Genomic DNA, 14,585 nt, shown 5'->3' on the forward strand with positions numbered 1-14,585 from the left:
TTATTTATAAAGTTCAAGCTGTTTTCCTCCCGCCCCCCCGGTCAGCGGGCAGCTTACTTTATTTTCGTCCGCATATCCGTGGGTATAAATGTTTACTTAGGGTGGAATAATATTTATGGTTTCTCTAGAAAACAAATCGGGCCCCGGGCAAGGCACGTCCTCCGGCCCTTGTCCAGCAGGCGCGCTCCAGCCCGCCGTTTGCTTAACGGGAGAGGACAGATTCTGCAGCCGAGCGGCGGAAAGGCGTCTTCCTCCCTTCCTTTCTTCCTTAGGGCACATGCTTCGTATTTTGGGCAGAATAAAAAGGGTTTTTAAAATATTATTATTATTCCTGCAGCTTTCAGGAAAAAAAATAAAAAAGGAAGGAAGGAAATGATCCGTTCTTTGATCTTAGCTTCCTTTTATTTTACAGAACGGAAACACAGACCACTTCCAAATTAGTGATCATATCCATGGGTTCGAACGGTTCGAACGCTGAGCCCTGATTTCTCAGGCCGATCCCGATTTAAAAGATGCCACGGACTTTTGCCTGCGAGACTGATACATAACATGTACGAGGAAGTTCCCTCTATTAGGCCCAGAACCCTTAATTAGGTTAAAGTCGTTTGGTACATCAAAGCATTTGTCCACCAAGATTCAATTAGGAATATGCGGTTAGGATTCTCTCCTAATTTTGCGGAGTGGCAGGCTGTCAACAGTGGCATATCAGTTAGTAACTGAACATTGGTATCAGATTCTGAGTCTTGTGACTTTGATTGCAGTTCAAAAGAAATGAATTACAAGCTTTCTTGAACTTGATTCCACAGACTAAAGTTAGATGCTATTTCAACAGAAGAACAACATATTTAATTTAAAGACAAACAGAATCCTAACACCTTCTGCATTTCTTTGAACATGGGGGGAAATGCAGTTAATATAAAAACCTAGGTGGAGAATTAAAGTTTTTAACTTATTAAATGTAATTAAAACAAATGAGATTTGCCTTCCTGGTTCTGTATTAATTCAGTATAATTCCTTGCTTCCTTGCTTCCTCAGAATTGTTTTTATTACCAGATCAGCTGACAAATTATCCCAATCCTATTTCTTTATTATGGAAGTTTCTTTACCATCTCTATCTTAATATTTATATAATATCCAAATAATTCACCTATAAGTATGATCCAATCTGTAGCAATTTTATAACATTTTTAGAGAAGTGTCACTAGATATATCTAGATTTAGATATAGATTGATGGAAAAGGTCAAGGATGATCTTTGGGAAGGATTTTCTTGCTCTTTAAGGCATTACATTTTTCAGTCTTGTATTTTTAACAAAATAATTGTATCCCATATATAGGTTCTATTGATTTTTTTGTTGCCATCTAGCTGAATGACTATAGAATTTTCCCAATGGAGCAAAACCGTTTTTTATAACTCTCTTTCATATGATATTACTAACTGGAAAGCAAACACCAAAAGTGCCATTTTAAAAATTTATTTACAAAGCTGTGTACAACACGAAGGAATAACATTTAGAATACATATATTCATTCATATATAAACAGACTTCTATAATAGAATAAGAGGGGTATTTCTCCCCTTTTTTTTTCCTGCTCAGTTCTTTCATATTTAAAACGCCTTCCCTTATAGTTTGCTGCAAATCTGGATGTATTTCGAAGAAAATTACCGGAGGAAAAATGAGAACCTTCAACAAAAGTGAAAGTTCGGGACTCCTAAGCTTGAGCGTTCTCGACTTCCCGTTTTCCCTTTTTTCTCTGAATTTTTTATTTGCTTTTGCTTCTTTTTTTTTTTTTTTGCCAAATATGGACCATTAAAAAAATAAAATTAAAAACTGCAAAGGAAAGTCCGTCATTGCCTCTCGCCTCCCAACTACAAATATCGAAGAAACAGGTCGCCGCGGGTTGCGTGTCAGCTTTACCTGCAGCGTCCGAACCCTTCTTTCCTATGCGTTTTGCCAGCCTTGTTTGGGGCTCCGAAGCCTCCGGGTTTACACCGCGAAGGCCACGGACTAAGGCAGAGAAGATGCGGCCTCTGGAGCCGATCGAGTCCTCAGAGGGTCGTGGCGAGAAAGGAGTCTGTTGGCGAAGCGGGAGGCGGCCAGGAACCACCACCACTACCCTCGATTCTTCGCAGGAGCTCAGAAAAAGGCGAAGGGAGGAGAGAGGAAGAGAAGGAAGGAAAGAAAGAAGGAAGGAAGAAAAGAAAGAAGGGAGAGCGGGTCCCGCGCTCGCCCGCCGAGCTACTGCGCCGGCCACTTGGCCTGGACCGCACCGGCCGAAGCGGCGGGTTGCAGGAACTGTCCGGAGAGAATGTTTGTAGGCACGCTGAGGATGGGCGCGATGGCCGCCGTGGTCCTGGCCAGCGAGAGCGGCTGGTGGGCCAGCAAGCCCGACTGCGCGGTGACCGGCGGCCGGAGGAACGTCTGGGCGCTGACGGCCGAGGCAGAGCTGGCGGCCGGCCCGGCGCTCGCCCCGATGATATTCTCGATGCTGAAGGAAGGCCGGCCGCTGGGCTCGGCTTTGACCCCGCCGGCCGCAGGGCCCGAACCGGCCATCGCCCCGAGCCCGCTGAGATGCAGCTGGAGGCTGGGGCTGAGCTGGGCGTTGAAGGCTTTCCGGCTCAACTCGCCCGACGGCAGAAGGGGCACGGCGGGCGGCAGCATGGGTCCGACGGGCGGGATGTAAGGGTACTGCAAGGCGGCCGGGTGCGGGTAGGCGCCGTGGGGCAGGCCGTAGGCTCGGCCGTAGGGGCCCGACGAAGAGGCGGCGGCCGCGGCGGCGGCGGCGGCCAGGCTGTAGGCGCCGAAGCTGTGCATCATGAGCGCCGTCTGCTCGCGCAACTGCTCCTGCTGGTGCCGCTTGAAGCGCTTGCGGCGCCGCAGGAAGGAGCCGTTGTCGAACATGTCCTCGGACTGCGGGTCCAGCGTCCAGTAGTTGCCCTTGCCCGGGTTGCCCGGCTCGCGGGGGATCTTGACGAAGCAGTCGTTGAGCGAGAGGTTGTGGCGGATGGAGTTCTGCCAGGCCGGGAACTTCTCCCGGTAGTAAGGGAAGCGGTTGCTGATGAACTCGCAGATGCCGCTCAGCGTCAGTTTCTTCTGCGGGCTCTGCAGGATGGCCATGGTGATCAGCGCGATGTAGGAATAGGGCGGCTTCACCAGGCTGCTTTTGGGCTTGCCGCCGCTGGAGGCAGCAGCCGCAGCGCTCGCCGCCGCCGCCGCCGCCCCGGACGGCGCGCCCGGCGCCGAGCCCTCCTCGCTTCCCTTTTCCTCGACGGGACTCCCGCCGCCGCCGATGCTGCTGCTGCTGCTGCCCGAGCTCATCTCTGCCGCTTCTTTGGCCAACAGCAGCTCGGCCGCCTCGTCCAAAGCCAGCGAGGCGGGCAACCTAGCCAACCCGCCGCCGGGGCTCCCGCCGGCCTCCAGGTCGCTGCCGCCGCCGCCGTCCCGCTCCTCCAGGCAGTCGTCCCCCTCGCCCACCACGTCGATGTCCACATCTTCCGCCGTCAGCACCGTCTGGCCGGACATGTCGTTGGCGCTCAGGTTGCCCGACAGAGTCATCCCAGCTCAGGAAAGGGAAAGCGGAGGGCTGGAGGGTGGGGTGTCAATTAATTGCGGCGGCGATGGTGATCGGAAGAACCGGGAGAGTTGAGAGAGAAGAAGGGACGAAAAGTGTCTCTGCCTCGGGAAGGGACAGGGAGGAAGGAAAGAAGGAAGGAAGAAAAAAAGGGGCCTCCTGAGGACACTTGGACCCAAATCCGGCCCCTCTTTGAACAGGGTGATTCTCCAACAGGTAGCGGTATCAGCAGCCAGAGAGGGAGCGCCCCCCCTCCCCAGCCTTCCTCTTCTTCCTGCTCCTCCTGCTCCTCCTCCTCCGCTACCTGCCGGCCACGGGGGCCTCCTCCTCCTCCTCCTCCTTCTCACCCAGCTGTCGGCATCCGAGAGCAGACCGCAAACCCTTTGCCCACCTTGGCGGCGACTGTGCTGATAGGCGCCCTTGCGATCTGCGGGCCAAGCCTTGCACGCAGCTCGAGTGCGACGCCGGCAAGCGGGGCGGCCACTCGGGGCTTTTCCTTTCAGCAGCCTCTCCCGATCCACCAGTCAAGCAGCAGCGGCGACGACGGGGCGGCAGGGAGCAGGCAGAGGCCGAAGGGGCGGCGGCGGCGGCGGCAAACCCGTGCGAGCGATTCGAGCTCCTGTACCGTTTTTTGTTCCTGGTCTGGAGCCCTTTAGGGTTCCTCCTTCCCGGAAGGACTCCGGGCTTCCAGATACCCCCGGACTGCTGTGGTGCTGGACGGTGCTTTTCCCCAACCGAAGCGATTGGCGACCGGCGACCTTCTCCCGGCTCATCGGAATGGTTGTGCCCGTCACCACCGACCGAGGCTAATGCTGCAGGTTAGCTCTCTTCGACTGCGGGATCTTCATCTCGCCTCTGCCTTCGCTCCAAACCTCCCTCTTTCTCTTTGCCTTCTTTACTCCTCTCTCTGCCCCCACCTCGCTGTTTTCAAATCCCACAAACACCCCCCCCTCCGTCTTCTCTGTTTAGGTTTCCCCCCCCCACTCTTTTTTTTTCCTTGTATCCCGAAAGGGAGGATGGGCGGAGGGAGAAAAGGTTCGGTTTGGCAGCCCAACGAGCAGGAGAGGGCGGGGAATCCACGGGCGTTATAGAGGAACTCGCTTGCCACTTAGAAAGTGCCTTTTTAAAAAAGGCTTGCCTGATAGATTACTTTCCAGTTAAAGATATACTAGGAGGCGGGGCTTGACGTCAGCGCCCCCCTGGCAGGCCAAACCCCGGCTCAAGTTGTTTCAGGGGATTGTCAACAAAGAGACAACGGTGGCTTCCTTCCCCCTTGATCACCGCCAAGTGATCAGCTCGGCTCCCTTTAGGGAAAACTTGCCTAAACAGGCCACATGGCAGGTCTCTCCAGCATGGCCCTTTAAAAACAAACATCTGCCCAGGTCGCCAAGTTTATTCTAATAGGAATGGATGGAGCATCAAAACAAATCAAAACAAAACTACCACGTTGGAATTCGATGAACTCAGGCACACACACACACACGAGAAAAAAGGCCCCATGAAATCTATTCAGAATTGGGCATTTCCACACACATACACACCCCGCACCTGGGAAAATAATATTTTTTAAAAGAGAGAGAATGGAAAGCAAAGTAAGTCTTCAACTGGATCAGTCAGGCTGGATTAGGAATTAAATGATAGAGCCAACTGTAAATACAATTATTACGGTGCCGTGGAATGTTTTGGTTTTTTAAATCCGTTTTGTTTGTTTGTCTGTTTGAACATCTCTATCCCCTCCCACAACTTCAGAGAAATCCCCCCCCCTTTCTTCTCCCTTTATCAAATAAATACCAGTATCCGCTGGGAAACGAAGAAGGAAAAGATGGGTATCTATTCATCTTGTCGGTCAATTGGGGATCGAAATAAGACCAAAAGACATAAAATAACCACGCCTCCCTAAAAAAAAAAGATGGGAAGAGAAAGAAAAATAACTAAAAGAAGAGAGTGTGTGTATGCTGTAGCTTTATTGTTATTGGTGGTATCTTGCAGAGGTGTTAACGACGTAATAATAGCTCATTAGCATATTAAAAAGTAGGAAATGGGGAAGGGGGAATGTGTGGGAATGGAAATATTTTGGTATTCACCTCCAAGGTAAGCCTTGTCCCAAGAAAACAAACTCCAGGAGATAGCCAGTTCTCAAAGTTTGTTGCAAATGTCTATTTCCTCCTCTTTAAACAAAAGCCTCCGTTTCCAGAGAGAACAATTGCTTAGGGTTAGGTAGGAAATGACTCGCTTTGCTTTTTGTTTTTCGTCCTATATATTATTGTAATGATTGTTGTGACTTCGGAGAAATGTTGATAGGAACAACAACAACAAAAACAAAAACAACAGTCGCAAGGAGGGAGGGAAAAAAAGAACCTGTATCTTTTCTGAATCTCCAAAAGAAATGCCCAAACCCACCTGCCTGGACTGCCCTTTGTGTTGCGGCTTTTGTTTCCATCACAACATTTTACAGCTTTTCGGATAAAAAGCGAGACATCTTTATATTTAAACGGGAGCGAAACACGCGAAACCAAAAAGGTGGGTCCCTCTTCCGAAGGAGAAAAGGGGAGTTGGCTTAAGACCGAGTGTCGAAACGTGCTAATGAAGACAGAAATGGCAAGAATAGTATACGGAAGGTACCGGGTGGGGTGGGGTGGGGACCTTTCCAGTGATTTATGCTCTGAGCAAAGAGAAAGTAAGAGGGGGGGGGGAAACCTGGCTCTCTGCATGGAGGACCATACTTCCAGATCACTGTTCAAACGAGAGGGACTTGCAAATTTTACCTCTGGAAAAAGCGGCACCTGTAAGTTACATTTCTCCCCCACCCCACCTCTACCGCCGTCGTCCCGCCAATCGGTATGGCATGGAGGGGCGGATCGTCCTATTGGGTGATCTGCCACGGGACATCCCAAAAACAAAGCGGACAGGACTTCGAGCGAATGCGGTGCGTTGTATATTTTGTCCTTCTCTTGTTTTGCAAAGCGCTGCCGCGCGGGAGAGGAAAAGGGCTTTTCCGTAGCTCCTTATTCGGAAGCTCTCACCTTTACACAGAAGATCTTCTGCTGCGGTTCTACGATCGCTGCTTTGAAGAGCGATTCATCCCAGCTGGGACTCCTTAGCACGAGACAGCGACCGTTTCCCAGTCTCGGTTAGATGAGGGAAGAAACCAGGCTTGGCTAATTCGGACGGGTTAGGTTAGGAGATGTGCCCGTTCGCGGAAAGCATTCGTAAACCAGGTTTATCCCACCCCACAAACACGCGTCCCCCTTTCAGTCCCTGAGGGTGACCGTAGGAAGTTTTCTCCCCCCCCCGGTCTCTTCGTGAGGGAGCCTTTACCTTTCAATGGTCCCGGGGTGAATTCCGACCCTTGGACCAATAAAAACTTTCGCAGATCTCCGTGTGCGCGTGTTACAGCAATGAATAAAAGGAATCCGATCCCGCCGTTCCGTTGGGGGAAAAAAAACGCTTTCTCAAATATAGTCAGGCATTACAAAAACATCTGTTTCTTAGGTGGTTTTCTGTGAAATCTCACCGGAGATTGTAACAAGGTGATGAGAGAGAGAGGGAGGGAGGGAAAGAGAGAGAACCTCACTCTAGAAAGCGTCGCCTTCATTTGTTGAGCTTTTTGCTTTGACACAACTGAAGTCAAATTAATTGATTCATACCATTAATTACGGTGCTTAGCGTGGAAGAAACGTATCCCTTCGATTAGGACTCTATTGTGCTAATCTCTTGTTCCATCAGTGTTACCATCTGATGCTGGGAGAAAGAGGGAGGGAGACTGCCGGAGGGTTTGTGTGTGTGTGTGGGGGGGGTAGCCGGGGAGAGAAAAAGGAGGCAGGAGAAATCATGGAGGCAAAGTTTGGGGCTCCTTTTGGCAAATCGAGCGGGACACCTGAGTTTGAATCCAGGCGCCATTCGCAGAGCTAGTATTCATTCGCTTGCGGGCCTCCTGGAGGAAGGGCCAACTGGCTTTGGGAGCCCATCTTTGATTTGTCTCCTGCTCACCTTTTCCTGTGCTGCATATGTGTGTGTGTGTGTGTGTATGTATGTATATGTATGTATAGTGTTTTATTTATTGGATCAGTGCGTATGTTGTAGTTTCCCCTAAAATACTCCCCGAAAGGAGGTGAGGAAGAGGAATCCAGTTCGCATCTGGAAAGGTGTCCAAAGCACAAAGGCCGCTGCTCACATCCAAAAGCTAATTTGGGAAAGAAAGAGACAGTCAGTCTCTCTCTCTTTCTCTCTCTCCCCCACTCCCTCTTTCTCTCTCTCTCTCACTCGTGAGTTGGGGGGTGGGAGATGGAAAGGAAGTCGCGGTTGCCCAAAGGAAGGATGAGCTTAAGCCAAAGGCCAGGACCACCCACCAGCGAATGGGTAAAACGGAATCCTTCAGTGAAGTTTGCTCTTTATACCCCTAAGTTTTCCAACTTCGTGGGGAAACTTCCCTACAGCGTCCAGTTTGGTGACTGTGGAGCGTCTCTATGTGTGCGCTGAAGAAAATAATTTTAGAATAATAGCTAAACTTTCTCCGAAGAAATGCTCATAATTACTCTCTCCTGAAACAGAAGGCTGAAAAACATTTTTTTAAAATTGAAACGGAGGCGAGAGCCAATTCATGCGAGAGAGAAGCTACGTGTAGATATGTACAATAATGCACAGGCGCGATTTAGCAATGGCGGAAACTACTGTCCAGATCGATAGGGAGTCAGATAGAGACGTTGCTGGGCTTGATGGTGGCGGGGTGGGGGGAGAGGGGGAGACGCGGAACGAACAACTTATGATAGGAGAGGAGAAATTAATTACGGTTCACTTGGAACCTAGGATGAGCAAGTGAGTGTCTAGCCCGCAAAGTGAGTTAAAAATGAATCCGGAGAGGTGGTAGGACTGAAAAGGAGGAGAGGGGAGGACGACCAGCTGCGTTGGGCTAGGCTTCTTCTCCCGGAACCAACTATATATTTGCTCCTCTCCTGTGCCCCGTGACTTTCACGGAATAATTGTAGAAACCGTTGACCTAAATCCTTACCATTAAAAAAAATGGAGCATTTTTTAATCGAAGAGGGTGTAAGTTAATAAAGGGGAGGGGAGGAGGAAGCGTGTGGATGAACTGGCGTGCCAGTAGAGAAACAGAAGAGTGCTGGTTTCTATAGGTTTCGATGTGAATGCTGTGAAACAGCCCAGCTGCTGGACTGAGAGGGGGACCATTTTCTCCTTAGCAGCTCGGAAAAAGAATTGGAGAAAAAGCCGCGTTCTAGTCAGGCTTGCTATCCGGCAAGGGAAAGGAAGGTAGAAGGCAAGGAGAGAAGGAGGAAGAGGAAGGTGGGGTGGGTAACCTAATCTAATTGACACCCCCCCACACACACGAGTTTCACGGCCACAACCTTCCTTCTGAAGGCCCATCTAGCTTGGCCTTTTAGATAACATCTCTCTCTCTCTCTCTCTCTCTCTCTCTCTCTCTCTCCCACACACACACACACACACACACAAAGCCGCGATCCCATCGAAATTTATCCAATGCGGGCCCCGTTTCTGTGCGATGGGGATGAGGATACGGATACTGTAATACAAAGTTATTGGTGCTCTAAAGGAATAAGAAGAAACCGCGTGTAAAAATCGTGCAGCCGCCGCGAAACGAAACCCCGGGAGACGTTTGAATAACCCAAACACGGAGGAGAACGAGGTGGGGTGGGGGGATGGGGAGAAGCAGCAGCCTCGTGTTTCCAAACGGATATCTTTGTTCCTGGAAAATGTACAAACATCCCTTTTGTGAAAGGCAACACGTTTAATTAACGAGGAGAGAGCAGTTAGGGGGCCAAAACCCGAATAAAATGGTGTGATAAATTTATTGCATTGTTAGCGTGCTTTTAATTATGGCTATTATGTTAATTATTGCCCATTAGCACGGAGTTATCAGCGGCGTGTCAGCTTTAATCAAAACGAGGCTTTCTCTTGAAAATGGTCCTTTCCATCCGCCGTAAGGGACAGCTAAAGGCAGAGGCGAGGCGGCAGAAGACACTCCGTAGGCCCCGGTCGACCAGGGAACCAAATCAAATGACTTCCCCGTCGAAAAGAGCGTGATCCTTGGACGGTGATCCTGCGCTGGCTTTTCCCTCCGGAGATTTCCCCATCCCCTCCGGGGCCAAAGGCTGGGAAAAGAGGAGAGAGAAAAAAGCGCTTGGCCCGGCCTTTCCCCGCTTTCGCCTCTCCGCCCCTCCTTTCCGCCCCTTCTTTAGAGAGGCCGCTTCATCATGCCGGATCACTCTGTCAAACAAGATGTTCCGGCTCGTTTTTATCCGTCCCGTTTTACAAGACGCCTCTCCCTCACCACCACCACTCCCCGGTCACCTCCCCAAGTCGTGAGGGCCGGGCTCAAGAGCGCTCGCCAAACAAACAACCTGGAGCGCCTGCTGGCCTCAGCCCAGGGGAGGGAGGGGTGGGTGGGTGAGGAGAAACCGGAGGAGACCAGATCCGCGGGAGGGGCGCCCCCTTCGGGAGGAGGGGGGGCTGGATTTTGGCCCCGACTGAGAGTTCCCCTTTGAAAAATGGGGCCCCGGTTTTCTCTCCCGCGGTCTTGGATTGGGGGGACCCATCCTCTTCCTCCTCCAGATAGGAAACTGGGGAGGGGGGCACTTTGGAGAACCACTACAGCTGCTTGGGGGGGCTAGAATTGCCCTAGAATTATTCTGGGGTATTGCAGAAAATATGACTTCAGTAACAGAGTGGTCAGTGCCTGGATTGCATTACCTGACTCTGTAGTTTCTTCCCCAAACCCCCAAAATTTTAACTGCTACTGTTGACCTCACCCCATTCCTAAGAGGTCTTGTAAGGGGCGTGCATAAGTGCACCTGCGTGCCTACCGTCCCTGTCCTCATATTCCTTTTTACTTACTCTTTTCATGTATCCAAATTATGTTTATACTTTTACCTGTTATCCTATATATGATTGACAAAATAAATAAAAAATAATTTAAAAAAATAAAAAAAAATAAAAAATAAAGTAGCATGGACCCATGCCATGCAGATATTTGCACTGATGATGTTGCCTAGTTTGGTAATGAATGTTATCTTATATATGATTGACAAATAAATAAATAAAATAAAAAAATATTTGACACCGGCCAATGAAAAAAATAAAAATAAAAAAAGTGGGGACTTCTATCTGGCTGGGGGAGGCCTCTAAGGAGAACTCCCCCTCTTCCTCCTCAATAAAGCCTCAGGTAATAAGGGGAGCTCCTGCTTGCCGGATAGGAAGCAAAACCTCAGGCCCCGGGGAAATGAGCCTTTGATCCCAGATCGAGAGCAGTCTTGGAGCAGGCCGAGCAGCGCAGGCAGAGGCTCTTTATTGCCCGAAAAGCCCCTTTCTGGACTCTTTTTTTTCCTCTCAGGAGGAAAAGTCCTCGATTTAAGGAGACTTGGACTCAGTTAGGATTGTTGCCTCTTTCAGCCTGCAAACCCACAGATCAGGTTTCCCAAACCCGGGCTCGCTCGTCGTCCTGGACTTCAAATCCAAGTCATCACCAACTCGTCCAGGGACTATAAGGATGAGGGATGCTGCAGTCCAGGAGTCTCCAACCTTGGCAACTTTAAGCCTGGCGGACTTCAACTCCCAGAATTTCCCAGGCTGGGGAATTCTGGGAGTTGAAGTCCGCCAGGCTTAAAGTTACCAAGGTTGGAGACCCCTGCTGTAGTCCAACATACTGAGTAAGGTTCTGCTTACCTGAGACTGAATCTCACGGAACTCGCTCCGGCTTCCTCTTAGGTGGAAGGGATTGGACTAGAAAGTTGCTCATTATCTTAAATTCAACGCGGATTCGAGAATGGGTCTCCTCAATTTTTTGGGCGTACCCCAGAGGGACGGACCCAAAAGGGAAAAAAACCGTGAAGTCCTGTTGACTAACTAGACAATGTCAGGCAGATTTTCCTCTCTCCCCCCCCCCCCAATACTTCCCAGCTAGGACTTGGACAAGCACCGTTCTCTTACTTCCTTTGCTGGTAGAGTTTTCAGGAATACCTAGTCCTTCTCTAGCCGTCTTTCTCCTCTCCGTTATACGTTCCGAGCAAGATACATAGCACACACACACTTCTCCTTACCCCACCACAGAAACTCCGTGAAATCAGTTGCCCGAAGATAACGAATATCTCTCAAAGGGTGAAAACTTCCACGGCTGAGGGGGTGGGGGGAGAACCTCTTCCGCTCCTGAACCTTGGAGAACCCGTTTGTCTTGGTTAAGAGGAAGTTTAAGATCAGGGGCAGCCCCCGAGTTATTTTTAGAACCGCCCACCCGTTCCTCTTGCTTAAATTGAGGGTGATGGATTGGTTATTTAGATTGAACACCGATGCCTTCATCCAGTCGCCGGGAAGAAGGGGTGACCCGGCGAGTTCACGACTTCAGCAACCGGGGCTTCTGGATAAGAGAGGTGGGAGATCTCTAATGGTCCCCAGATGCACAACACCAACAGTGGATGGCGGGGTCGTAGTCCAACAGCTAATTAAAAGCACCCCGTTGGGAGGCAGCCATAGCTGTCAGCATCCCATTCATAAAAGCAAGGAAAGGTTACCCAGAGCACAGAATTCTGCTTTGGCCACTTCGACAGATTGCAAAGTTCTGGGATTCTTTCCTCCCCCCAAAACCCAATTCAAGTATCCCAATTACCACAAAAAAGCATCCATATCGAATCCAAACAATGGAAGCTAACAATGGGGGTTACTAAAAGGAGAGAGGGGAGACCCCGCCCTAGCCCCTCCCAGATCCCTCCAGCTTCAACATTTAGAGCAGGGATCGAGTGGATTTCGATTATGAATACAAGAGCGAACCAAACAAAAGGAAATAAGAATTATAGCTGACTTCCCATCGCCTTACACAGCGCCTCAGTTATATTAGCGGATTCTCATCTGCTCCATCCCCACCCCTCCATTAAAGGGAATATAGAGTTGTTTCTTATCTTCCCAATGTCACATTTTCTGGAAGGATGGGCGATTGTATTTAATTTGTAAACCATGGCAGTGGAGAAGACGCCCCATATAATTCCACGGGAAGACTCCCCCAGATTCTTTAGAACAGGCAGATTCTCTTAGAGCCGCTGGGAATCTACATAAAAGGGGATTGAAATGATGCCCACGTTTAATTTCAACCCTTGGGTGGTACGGCTGCTCTTTGTGACACGGCACTGTTGTGGGATAATTTGTCGTTTTCTCCTTTGTGGAGATCCTTGATCTTCGTCTGCTTGCCGGGTGCTTCCCTCCACTAGGCAAGAGCCCGACCGCCTCTAGAAGCCGAGGAAAAAGAATCGGAAAGATTTGGCCAAACAGGATTTTCTTTCTCCGCCAATAAGCCCGACGCCTCATTACAATACTCATTTAAGAAGGGCTCTGCAAAGTGGCCTCCCTGTAGCAACGCGGGCGGGGATGGGGTGGGGGAATGATTTCAGCCTTTCCTGCAGACTGGGAAGGGCGATTTGGATCGGGATCTGGCGTGGTAGAGGCTGGTTTTAGAAGCTTATTCAAAGAAGTCGTTGGGGTCGAAAGCAATGTATTGTTCCGTGTGTGTGTCTGTGTTAATCCTTGTTATATTTTTAGGATGGCTATTATCCCTCACTATCGTATCACACAGTAAAATCGAACCACTAAAACACCAAAGATCTAAATAAAAGTGACTTCCCCTCCCACCAGCATCTCATAAGGGGCTTATTATTTTTCATTGCTCTCACTAGGCATCCGGACGGCTACCTTCTCCGACATCTCCGCCAAAGGTACCGCATCCCCCGGATTCGGCTGGAAGGAAGAGTTCGCGGCTCCTTCGCAGGAGGGAGAGAGAGAGAAAGAAGATTCGCCTTTCGAAGCGACTGGGGCGGGACATGCAACGATTTCGGGATGTTGGTTGGCCTTCCGTGGACGCGCATTCCGTCCATTGGTTTGAATGGGTTTTCGCCAGAGCTGACGTCTTCTTCTTCTAGCCACGTGCTGTTTGTTTGAAATGGTGAAAGTTGTACCCCACCTTTCCTTTCATTACCCTAGATCAGGGGTAAAATCCAGCAGGTTCTAACAGGTTCTGGAGAACCGGTAGCGGAAATTTTGAGTAGTTGGGAGAACTGGCAAATACCACCTCTGGCTGGCCCCAGAGTAGAGTGGGAATGGAGATTTTGCAATATCCTTCCCCTGGAGTGGGGTGGGAATGGAATTTTTGCAGTACCCTTCCCCTGCCATGCCCACTAAGCCACGCCCACTAAGCCACACCACACCCACTAAGCCACCTCCACAGAACCGGTAGTAATAAAATTTGAATTTCACCACTGCCCTAGATTAGTATTTCTCAACCTTGGCAACTTTAAAACCTCTGGACTTCAACTCCCAGAATTCTGGAACTTAAACTCCACAATCTTAAAGTTTAAATCAGATATAGAGCTTAAATCAGAATAGAGCTGGAGGGGAGGTTGGAGGCCTGAGTTGGAGGTTGAGAATCAGAATTAGAATAGAGCTGGAGGGGACCTTGGAGGTCTCCTAGTCCAGATCCCATGCTCAAGCAGGAGATCCTATACCATTTGAGACAAAAGTGACTGTCCAGTCTCTTCTGAAAAAGAGCGATGAAGCACCCACAACTTTTTAACTGCAAGCTGTTCCACTGGTTAATTGTCCTCTTTGTTAGGAAGTTTCTCCTTACTTAAGGAGACTAATTAAGAAACACTGCCCTAAATCACAATGGCCTGGCTTGATCATCTCCCCTCTTTCAGGAAAGCATGGTGGTGCTATGTGACCAATATAGTTCCAAGGATAAAAACCTTACCTCCCTCCCTCTCTTTTTCTACTCCAGTTTTCTGTTGGCTGCTCTTTACCAACACAGGATCTAATGGAGTCTAGTCCCATTTCCTGGCCAGCCCGTGGCTGAAGCAATTATATCCCAGGATACCCTTAAGGCTTTGATTCAGGATCAAATCAGAGAACCAGTTTGTTCTAGTGTTTGAAAGGCTGGTCTAGAAACCAGGAGACTGTGAGTTCTAGTTCCACCTTAGGCATGAAAAACCAGCTGGGTGACAT

General features: G+C 49.6%; 2 protein-coding genes across 2 annotated transcripts; one reads left to right on the forward strand and one right to left on the reverse strand.

The window, feature by feature from the left end:
• Positions 1–1,464: 1,464 nt before the first annotated feature.
• On the reverse strand, positions 1,465–4,083 carry FOXD3 (forkhead box D3). The gene is made up of 2 exons (XM_058178576.1): positions 3,964–4,083; positions 1,465–3,673 (listed from the first exon to the last, which is right to left on the reverse strand). Exon 2 carries the CDS (start codon positions 3,554–3,556, stop codon positions 2,240–2,242), a length of 1,317 nt encoding a protein of 438 aa, XP_058034559.1. The 5' UTR covers positions 3,557–3,673; positions 3,964–4,083; the 3' UTR covers positions 1,465–2,239.
• Positions 3,619–9,965, forward strand: LOC131195042 (uncharacterized). The gene is made up of 3 exons (XM_058176667.1): positions 3,619–3,642; positions 3,793–4,390; positions 9,455–9,965. The coding sequence occupies exons 1-3, from the start codon at positions 3,619–3,621 to the stop codon at positions 9,505–9,507; spliced, it is 675 nt and encodes a 224-aa protein (XP_058032650.1). The 3' UTR covers positions 9,508–9,965.
• The last annotated feature ends 4,620 nt before the right edge of the window (positions 9,966–14,585 follow it).

Source organism: Ahaetulla prasina, chromosome 3, assembly GCF_028640845.1.
Source record: "Ahaetulla prasina isolate Xishuangbanna chromosome 3, ASM2864084v1, whole genome shotgun sequence".
Classification (NCBI taxonomy): Eukaryota; Metazoa; Chordata; class Lepidosauria; order Squamata; family Colubridae; genus Ahaetulla; species Ahaetulla prasina.

Excerpts from the sequence above, each read along its gene's own strand:
- FOXD3 (XM_058178576.1), bottom strand. The coding sequence starts at position 3,556 with ATGACTCTGTCGGGCAACCTGAGCGCCAACGACATGTCCGGCCAGACG.
- LOC131195042 (XM_058176667.1), top strand. The coding sequence starts at position 3,619 with ATGGTGATCGGAAGAACCGGGAGA. Across the intron at positions 3,643-3,792 it reads TGATCGGAAGAACCGGGAGA|CGGTATCAGCAGCCAGAGAG; the intron begins GTTGAGAGAGAA and ends TCCAACAGGTAG. Across the intron at positions 4,391-9,454 it reads GACCGAGGCTAATGCTGCAG|CACGGAGTTATCAGCGGCGT; the intron begins GTTAGCTCTCTT and ends ATTGCCCATTAG.